Here is a 10,725-nt window from a genome sequence, read left to right on the forward strand (position 1 = left end):
GAAGAATTCTAGTTGGAAAATACTCTTAAAAATTGTCATTCATTTACAACGATAATTGACCAATTCTAGTTGTAAAATACTTTTAAAAAATTTTCATTCATAAAAAATCGATAATTGACCAATTCTAGTTGTAAAATACTTTTAAAAATTGTCATTCATAAAAAAATCGATAATTGACCAATTCTAGTTGTAAAATACTCTTAAAAATTGTCATTCATAAAAAAATCAATCATATGAATCATATGATAATTGACCAATTCTAGTTGTAAAATACTTTTAAAAAATTGTCATTCATGAAAAAATCGATAATTGAACAATTCTAGCTGTAAAATACTTTTAAAAAATTGTCATTCATAAAGAATCAATAATTGATTAAGTCTGGTTTTAAAGCACTTAAAAAGTGCCATTGATAAAATGAGTCGATAATTTATCAGGTAAGATTTTAAAAATAGTTTCTTTATATTCACGTCGTTTAGTCACATTTAATAACTTTACTTATTTTTAATAAAACCCAGTTCTGTCTTTCCTTGTCTTATCATGATGATAGTAATACCGACATATTACACGTATACGTTGTCTTGTATGTTTTATACCCACAATGTATACTGGGTTCTGTGTTAAAATCGTGTCATCTGGTTTTCTATTCTTGTAAAGATATTTTAAACAGATGCAATCTTCCATAATAGAGAAAAACAAATTCACAATCACGACGGAAAGCATAAAATCTTGCATTGGAGTTAGTTTGAAGATTAATTAATAAATTAATTTTCATTCCGTGAATAAAATCCGATGTCATCCTTCAAACTACCAAATAGTTGGCTACCCTTTACCTGTATTACATATCCTTCAAACTACCAAATAGTTGGCTGCCCTTTACTATTACATATCCTTCAAACTACCAAATAGTTGGCTGCCCTTTACCTGTATTACATATCCTTCAAACTACCAAATAGTTGGCTACCCTTTACCTGTATTACATATCCTTCAAACTACCAAATAGTCGGCTACCCTTTACCTGTGTTACATATTCTTCAAACTACCAAATAGTTGGCTACCCTTTACCTGTGTTACATATTCTTCAAACTACCAAATAGTTGGCTACCCTTTACCTGTATTACATATCATTCAAACTACCAAATAGTTGGCTGCCCTTTACCTGGGTTGTTTTGCTGTAAAACTTTTCACTCAGAAGAAGGCGTAAGCTGAAACGTCGGTAAAGTAATGTTTTTTGTGAAGCATGAATCGTTTTCGATATGTAATACAGGTAAAGGGTGATATGTAATAAGTAATGCCATTTATTGGTAGTTAGAGCAAACGGCTTCTTTTTTTTTCGGGCAATTTTTTTTTCTTCTGAAGCTCGTGCATGAATTGTATATTGATTTTTACACAAGTTACGGTGCGTGTGTCCTCGTGTTGAAGTAATAAAATAATAAATGAATGAATGCGAAGATAAAAAACAACAACAAAAACCCACTAACTTACTTGTGTAAACATAAAAAGTCACTTGGATTGGTTACGAAATAGTGTGTAGATATGTTTCAAGTGTTCTATCTTACCTGTGTTGTTCTGTGTCTATAAACCCCAAAACGGGGTTTAGACTATCTTGAAGGAACAGTTCAACTTTACGACCAGTTAGTTTCACGATATAAAAGTTACTTGTAAATGTTTACTGCTTGAACTTTGAAAAAAAAAGTCGAAAATAGAATTACTAAAAAACAGTTCTTATGAGAAGTCACAATTCTAATTCTGTTTTCTAATTTTTGTCTGATCGTTTGTGTCTACTATTTAATGAATGCACATACTGTCCATCATTACATTTCCAAAACATTATTCTCTGCTACCTTCAATTCGTTCTTCTAGGTCAACGAGTGCCCCCCCCCCACATAAAGCCCATTGTGTAGCTCTATGCTTAATTCCAAACAATCAATCAATCAATCCAGGTCAATGCATTTTATCTTAAAAATGTAAAGATGGACAAAGTAGGAGTTCATTTTCACTCGAATCTTTTTTTTTCTCCTTAAAACGAAAAAGCTATTATTGCTGGAAGATATTACTTTGGAAGTCTGTTATAAGATAAACTATGTGGCATACAAAATGTAATTTGACACTCTCAAATAGTTTTATGTTTTTACATACTCAATCGATTCCTGCAACTCAGAAAATGATATAAGAATAATTAAGTAACTTCACCCCACAAGTATCTGTCTATGAAAATGAAGAAATCCTCATTCCTCTTCATTCACGATTAGCCACCATAAAAGAAGTTGTCAGGGTTTACAAAGCACGTCACAAATGGAATACATTAATCAGTGCCTTATTTTATGGAGCTATGTTTGAGGTTATAAAACAACACTTTCCTAGCGATTTACACTGATCGTGATAAATCTGACGATTTTAAGAATTGTGCTACTTTTTCCATGAGGAATATCCAACTGCGACAAACGACACAAGGGTCTATTATTCAGAAACTCTTCAGAAAGCAAAGATTTCCAAAACAAAACTCTGCCATCGATTTTGAAGCACTGCGTTATATAAGACGTGAATTCTTTTTTCTAGCATGGATGTTTCAATAAATTTTCCTAGTTCACATCTTAAAAATGGTTCACAAGACAAAGTGGTGTCATAAATATTCCAAAGGCATCTGTTCTATCGTCCATCAAGTTTTTGTTTCATGTTTTTTATCTTTCTCAACTGTGAAAAAACCAGTCGCCAATCTCCATCAGAATAAACCAAGAATGATGAGTTCACAAAGCCTCATAACTCACTGCAGAACAACAACACAGCTAAAGCGTTAAACAAGAGAAAAAAAAATCATGAAACATGAATAAAATAGTTACTGTTGGCTCGATAAGACTCCCACTTTTGAATACAGTAACGAAATGACTAAGCTTGAAAAAGCTCTGTTCTGCGTTACAGGCGAGCAGCAGGTAGGTTTTTCCTTTTCCATTTCCGAGGCACTGAATAACTCTTGAACAAACCTTTTTTTTTTTTGATGTACAAAAGCGAAACGTTCTTACAGTCAAAACTCTTTAAGTACTTTAGTATCTTTAGTTAAGCTTCGCTAGTAAATATACAAGGAAAACTCGTGTATCAAAATTGGTAGTTTTATCTTTAGAAAGTATTAATTACAGTCTGTAAATATTCTTCATACAGTCTTCTTAAAATGCACCTTACATATGGTTTGACCACGAAACACTTGACGCACCAAATCTATTTCCGTAACTTACGAACTAATTAGCCCCATTTATCAATTAGCTCAAAATGCACTCCAAAATTTCAAATGTTTCTCACGTGATACAACAGATTAGTAGTGGATTCAAACGTGCCTGTGATCGCTTCTTTTCATAATACTCAGGGGTACTCCCCTCGCGACACCTGATGTTAAACTCTCTATGACGTTTCCCAGAATCTTAATTATCATCAATTATCCATATTTTCTGAATCAACCAATCAGTGATAACATTGAAAAACAATTATTCTATCCAAAAAACCATTCGTTAAAACGATTTTATCTCTTCTTTTAACTTTCATTTGATATCGTACTTAGTACAGGGTGTGTCAAAAATTATGAGCCAACTTTGTTCTAGGTCTGAACAAAAACATGTCACTCCTTAACGAGATTAAAGATGACCAATTACAGTTGAATTATGTTACTGATCTATAAGCAAAACGTCCAGTCGATCCCTGACTTTGTAATCTGCTAATAAACGACAATTGTTGGCATCAAGTTCCCTGTCCGAGTGAAAACGTTTATGTATTGATTGTATTTATAGAACGAGTTACATGAAACGTTTATCTATTGGTTATATTTCTAGAACGAGTTACATGAAACGTTTATCTATTGGTTATATTTCTAGAACGAGTTACATGAAACGTTTATCTATTGGTTATATTTCTAGAACAAGTTACATGAAACGTTTATCTATTGGTTATATTTCTAGAACGAGTTACATGAAACGTTTATCTATTGGTTATATTTCTAGAACGAGTTACATGAAACGTTTATCTATTGGTTATATTTCTAGAACGAGTTACATGAAACGTTTATCTATTGGTTATATTTCTAGAACAAGTTACATGAAACGTTTATCTATTGGTTATATTTTTAGAACAAGTTACATGAAACGTTTATCTATTGGTTATATTTTTAGAACAAGTTACATGAAACGTTTATCTATTGGTTATATTTCTATTTCTAACTCTATTTATTCAATTATGTACCAGCTGCCCAGTGTCGGCTAACAATACGAAGAATTAAAATGTGGCGGAATGCTACAAGTTCTTCAAATACCTATAGAGTGATAGGTTTATTTTTTGTGAGTGTAAAACACTTAAATACACCAGTTCGATGTTCGATACCTCACTACTACAAAGGCTTGGTTTGGTTTGATACTTCGTTGGTGGTAGTGTCCAGGGTCACTGATGAGGAGTGGAATTCTCCCAAACTAGTCTGGCTCACAGACACACAACCCCAATAAAATAATAGACCATTCCAAGCGTTTACTGGTTGTTAAACAAATGTTTAAACACCTTTATTTATTCAATTTCTAGAACGAATTATATAAAACGTATATCTATTGGTTGTATCTTTAGAACGAGTTATGTGAAACGTTCATCTATTGGTTGTATCTTTAGAACGAGTTATGTGAAACGTTCATCTATTGGCTGTATCTTTAGAACGAGTTATATGAAACGTTTATCTATTGGTTGTATCTTTAGGACGAGTTATGTGAAACGTTCATCTATTGGTTGTATCTTTAGAACGCGTTATGTGAAACGTTCATCTACTAGTTTTACTTTTACAATGAATTGCGTGAAGCGTTTTGATGAAACCAACTAAACATTATCAATTATACGAGTAGTGGTTTCGTACGGTGTTTCTCAAACCTCCAAATTCATTTGGAGGTGAGTATCCGGGAGTAGGACTAGCGTCCTAGTCCGAACACCAGGTGAGCATGTTTCGGTGAGACGGGGATTCGAACCCGCAGATTGCGAGTCGAGGGACCTAACCACGTGGCCATGCAGGGCCAATTATAAGAGTAAAGTACGATAACGGTGTAATTGTGTTTTATAAGATAATTATCTAAAACATAAAAAAATTATTTTCGTATGATATATAATAATGAGCTGTCCACCACGGCTAAACCACTGATGGGTTATGTAACACAATGCAAACTGTGTTTACCAACACGTATCTCTTGTATTTCCAGTTTTTCTTCTTTTCTTTATAATCAAAGAATAAGAAAAACATTATCTGTTGAAATCAAAACTGATTCATTGATCAAGAATTGTGTTACCGTTTCGTCGAGTTTCGGTGATCGTGTAAACAACGTTGCTCCTACATGCTCAGCACTTTGAAGAAAACGTGTATCAGACCTAGAGAAATCAATCACCACGGTTCGATCTTTGAGCTAATGCATCTTTCGTGTTCTCTATTTACCAGATCAACTAACAACTACGCTTAAATTAGCAACATCGGCACAGCATTCTATCCAACGCTAACAAACAACTTTGCTTCATAACACCATCAGCACAGCGTCCTATCCAACGCTAACAAACAACTTTACTTCATAACACCATCAACACAGCATTCTATCCACGCTAACAAACAACTTTACTTCATAACACCATCAGCACAGCATTCTATCCAACGCTAACAAACAGCTTTGCTTCATAACACCATCAGCACAGCGTCCTATCCAACGCTAACAAACAACTTTACTTCATAACACCATCAGCACAGCATTCTATCCAACGCTAACAAACAGCTTTACTTCATACCACCATCAGCACAGCGTTCTATACAACGTTAACAAACAACTTTGCTTCATAACACCATCGGCATAGCGTTCTATCCAACGCTAACAAACAACTTTACTTCATAACACCATCAGCACAGCATTCTATCCAACGCTAACAAACAACTTTGCTTCATAACACCATCGGCACAGCGTTCTATCCAACGCTAACAAACAACTTTACTTCATAACACCATCAGCACAGCATCCTATCCAACGCTAACAAACAACTTTACTTCATAACACTCCAACATATATATATATATATATATGTGTATTTATTTTCAGAAGTATGAAACTGAAAGACGTACTCCAGCCACAGTTTTTCACATACAGCACCACTAATGCTAGTATAAGTAAACAATATCTTCCAAGTTTTTTTCTGAGGATACTATGCTTATTAACGAAGTCACTAGAATAAATCTGGGACCCGTTACGCTTTCCCTCTATGTTTGCTTTCATCGACAAGGCTTCTGTCACCCGTTTGCATGATATTGTTTTCGTAATGATATATATGGTCATGTAAATGTAAATATATAACTGGTAACTATTTCTCTAGAGGAATGTGACTTGTCTGATAGGTACGTTGCCGATTAAATGAATAAAGGAAGTCTAAAACTCGTCTTTTCTTGAGCATGTTCACAAACCAGAAACCAAATTATTAATGAATCAGTAAAAATGTACATAACGGAGTTAAATTGTAACAATACAGAGTATGAATATAATACGTGCAGAACAGTTCACAGTGTGAATAGAAGTTGTACATAACGGGGTTAAATTGTAATAGTAAAAAGTGTGAATATAAGCCGTATATAACGGGGTTAGAATATGACAGTAACAAAGTGTCATTAAGCAGAACGGAATTAAAATGTGACAGAAATAAAGTGTGAATATAAACCGAACGGAGTTAAAATGTGACAGCAACAAAGTGTGAATATAAGCAGAACGGAGTTAAAATGTAACAGCAACAAAGTGTGAATATAAACAGAACGGTGTTAAAATGTGACAATAACAAAGTATGAATATAACCAGAACGGTGTTAAAATGTGACAGTAACAAACTGTGAATATTGGCAGCACGGAGTTAAAATGTGACAGCAACAAAGTGTGAATATAAACAGAATGGTGTTAAAATGTGACAGCAACAAAGTGTGAATATAAACAGAACGGTGTTAAAATGTACCGCTGTTCCACCGGTCAGGTTTTATAGTATGTATTTATGCATTCAACCAAAACACTGAATGTGAGGTTACTTCACATTTGCTGTACCGAAAAGAAAGAACCCAATTTTAGTTACCGTTAGAAGATTCGATGAATGGACACTAGACATGTACATAATTATATTTGTTAGTATTTACGAGAGGGAAAACGTTAAGTGATTGAATTTTGTTTTTCTACGTCGTTGTTGTTTGCAAGAGCATATTATTGATATTTTTACTTGAACAGCAACCTGTGCATGAGCTAAAATCCAGACCATGAAATGACTCTTAGAGTTCAGGTATAGACGTCTAAATTTTGAGCTTCTAATAGAAGCACCCGTCACAGCTGTCGGGTTTTGAACCGAATAAAGGGATCGACCAACTACGTTAAAACATACCTACAGCTGAAAGTGCAGAGCGTTTTCTGCGCCATTGTGACTCGAACCTTGGACTTTCTAGCCCTTTGCTAGGTACGCTAACCACAAGGCCCCAGCAAGATAGTAGAACTAAGAACTAAAAGCAATAAGAAAGTGTGAAATTACTGCAGACTCAAGTATTAATGTGTGTTTTCTTATATGCTGTGTCCATCGAGGAGAATCGAACCCCTGATTTTAGCAATATAAATCCGAAGATTTACCGCTGTCACACCTAAAGTATTAAAAAGGATGTTAATATTAAAAGTACGAAAGCACGTAATACCATTAACAACGCCATAAAGCTTGAAATTCATCGAAACAACATACACTTATGTACTTTAACTAAATTTGTCTGTAAGTGAGTGATACTCATATCTGTGGATTAGTAAATAAAAAGTCTTTGGAATTATAAACCGTTGTTGCAAAGCTTATTGTAACCCTTTAAATATCACGTGAACACCCACGTGTGACAATTAATTGAAGTTTCTCACGTGCTACATTGTTGCTTTAAATCTAACAACTACTATACATCCGAGTTAACGAGTCACGCTATTGATCATATTATGGTCATTTTTTCTAGCAGTCTTTAAGTCGTGGCGAGATTGTATAATATATCAAAGTTAGTGTGTACTTTAATATTGATCACCCCACGGCTCTGGCTAGTGGGTATATCATACTACTTATTTCCATATCATCAATTCAACAGGATATTATAATCTGTCACATCTCGCCAAATCTCGTTAAACATGGGAGTTTCATTTTGAACCTTACATAACTGCATTATTTGTTATCCATAAACGTATATTTGCATTTGACACTTAGGATATGCATGCTTTACACTGGCAATGTAAAAAAAAACGTTAATGTGATACAACGTTAGGTTTAGTGATCCACTATCGCTCTGTATATAAACTAGAAGATTATGATTGGTTGAATTACGCAGAACGTTGAAACAGTAACCTATCATTATCGACAACCAAGGGTGTCTTCCTTGTTCTCTTTAAACAAGATTAATGACGTAAATACATACCACTTTAGAAGACACATTAACAAAATTATAAAATAATGCATCGCTTAAGATCGCGTAATAGCGGCTTAAATTAGCGTATATGTTCTAAATCGCTGAATTAGATCATATAGCGTGTTGGTTCTTTTAACAAAACCGATAAAAAAAAAAGGGCGTTCAACATTTCGCCCGCTAACTAAGCACATCTGTAATTATCAACATTAGTCTTTAATACACATAGAAATGTGCTTACCTTCGACATCTTCAAGTGTAGAAAGTGTGTAGACATTTCTTGTCCACGACTCACTTCTTCCTTTTGCGTTGACTGCATAAACTATAATTTGAAGCCTTGTATTTTGCGGAAGTCTCTCTATTACAAAGTCAGGTTTCTTGGCAGTCATATTCGTGTGTATTCTGTCTAGGTTATTTTCATGTAATTCTACAACAAAGTGTTGACTTAAGCCACCATTATAACCCTCAAGGCAGCCAATGTCCACCGAGGAAGTTGTGATGTTTCGTACTGTACAGTTAACTGGCATTGCTGGAGGTCCTGTAGGAGGTTCAGTACAATATTATCTATATCTCTAAGTTAACTATCGTCATAGATAAACCATCGACAAAATTGTTGTTGTTTTTTTATCAATACGAGGATCCCTGAATATGATCTCAATGGTTCCAGAAATGTGCTATTTTTGTAATAGATTAATATTTTTTATTTCGACTAAATATATAAGCCGAAATTTGACTGAACTTTGCCTAAATAACATAACTATTATATAGAAGAACCTCGGTTGTCATTCTTGGGAAACACCTGTCAAGTCAGCAAAGAGATCATTAGTGTTAACTGATGAACAATCGCTTGTAGCTACTAATTATAGAATGACTGTGATAAGGTGGATGGATATCAATCTGCTTTAAAAAACTACTTCGGCAAAATTGTTTTTAATTTCGTGCAAAGCTACACGAGGGATATCTGCGCTAGCCGTCCCTAATTTAGTAGTGATAGACTAGTGGGAAGGCAGCTGGTCAACATCACCCACCGCCAACTCTTGGGCTACTCTTTTACTAACAAGTAGTGGGATTGACCGTCACATTATAACACCCCACGACTGAAAGGGCGAGTATGTTAGAGAAAAATGGCACCGCTCCCTCTTTCCCACCCCCAAAAGATAATCATTTATTACTTACTTTGCGTTTACAGTGTAGCAATTTTTGTTAGGCCTATTATTACCGGCGCCATTTTTGTTAGGCCTATTATAACCTGTGTGATTTTATCAATATTATTATTCACTTGCTTATTGCTAAGCGAAAGATACACTATGCACTAACTATAACGCGCCCATTGCGAGTATCGAACCTCGAATTTTAGCGTAAAGCACCCCAGACTTTTCCCCTGAGCTACCGGGAAGGAGAGCAGAGCTGTTATTACCAGTGTCATCTTCAATGTTCATTTCTTCCCATTTTGCCTTATTACTGACGTCATTTTTATCATTACTATCTTCACAGGAGCCAGTGTGATTAGTGTTGTTATTATCGCTACCATTTTCAGTGTGTCATTTTTTCCCAATTCGCATAATTAATGGCGCCATTTTTATCGGTATTATTATTACTAACATAGTGGATACCGGGCATGCAATGCAGAGTCTAGAATGAATGTTTCAATTCTGACTATTCTTAAAAACGTGAAGACACTGATACGATAAAATATGACGATGTTAATAACATTATAAATTATCAATAATGTATTTTTACATAGAAATTAACTATTTTGTGTTACCTCTTCATTACGTAACTAAATATTTATATTCTTCTTTGTCATGTATAATTCTTTATAAACTCAAGTATATTGTGTTCATATCTACGCTACTGAGTACACGATACGTGATTATTGTTTCTTCGAATGAAGTTTTGGTACCACTGACTCATTCTAGCTACAACAGAATCTTGGTACCACTGACTCATTCTAGCTTCAACATGATCTTGGTACCACTGACTCATTCTAGCCTCAACAGAATCTTGGTACCACTGACTCATTCTAGCTTCAACATGATCTTGGTACCACTGACTCATTCTTGCCTCAACATCATTTTGGTACTGCTGATTTATTCTAGCGTCAACAGACGTATTTTAGTAGAAATGGCTTACTCTATGTTCAACAGAAATATTTTAGTAGAAATGGCTTACTCTAGCTATTTTAGTAGAAACTTCTGTTGAAGCTAGAGTAAGCCATTTCTACTAAAATACTTCTGTTGAAGCTAGAGTAAGCCATTTCTACTAAAATACTTCTGTTGAAGCTAGAGTAAGCTA

At 34.5% G+C, this 10,725-nt stretch overlaps 1 protein-coding gene across 1 annotated transcript in view; it reads right to left on the reverse strand.

The window, feature by feature from the left end:
- The window catches only part of LOC106473733 (hemicentin-2-like), a 31,293-nt gene that overhangs the window by 3,736 nt on the left and 16,832 nt on the right, over positions 1-10,725 (reverse strand). Inside the window, exon 7 of the mRNA XM_022402125.1 lies at positions 8,672-8,968. Within this exon, the coding sequence (XP_022257833.1) occupies positions 8,672-8,968 (297 nt within the window). The remainder of the gene's footprint in view (positions 1-8,671; positions 8,969-10,725) is intronic.

The sequence above is a fragment of the Limulus polyphemus genome, unplaced genomic scaffold (assembly GCF_000517525.1).
Source record: "Limulus polyphemus unplaced genomic scaffold, Limulus_polyphemus-2.1.2 Scaffold6449, whole genome shotgun sequence".
Lineage (NCBI taxonomy): Eukaryota > Metazoa > Arthropoda > Merostomata > Xiphosura > Limulidae > Limulus > Limulus polyphemus.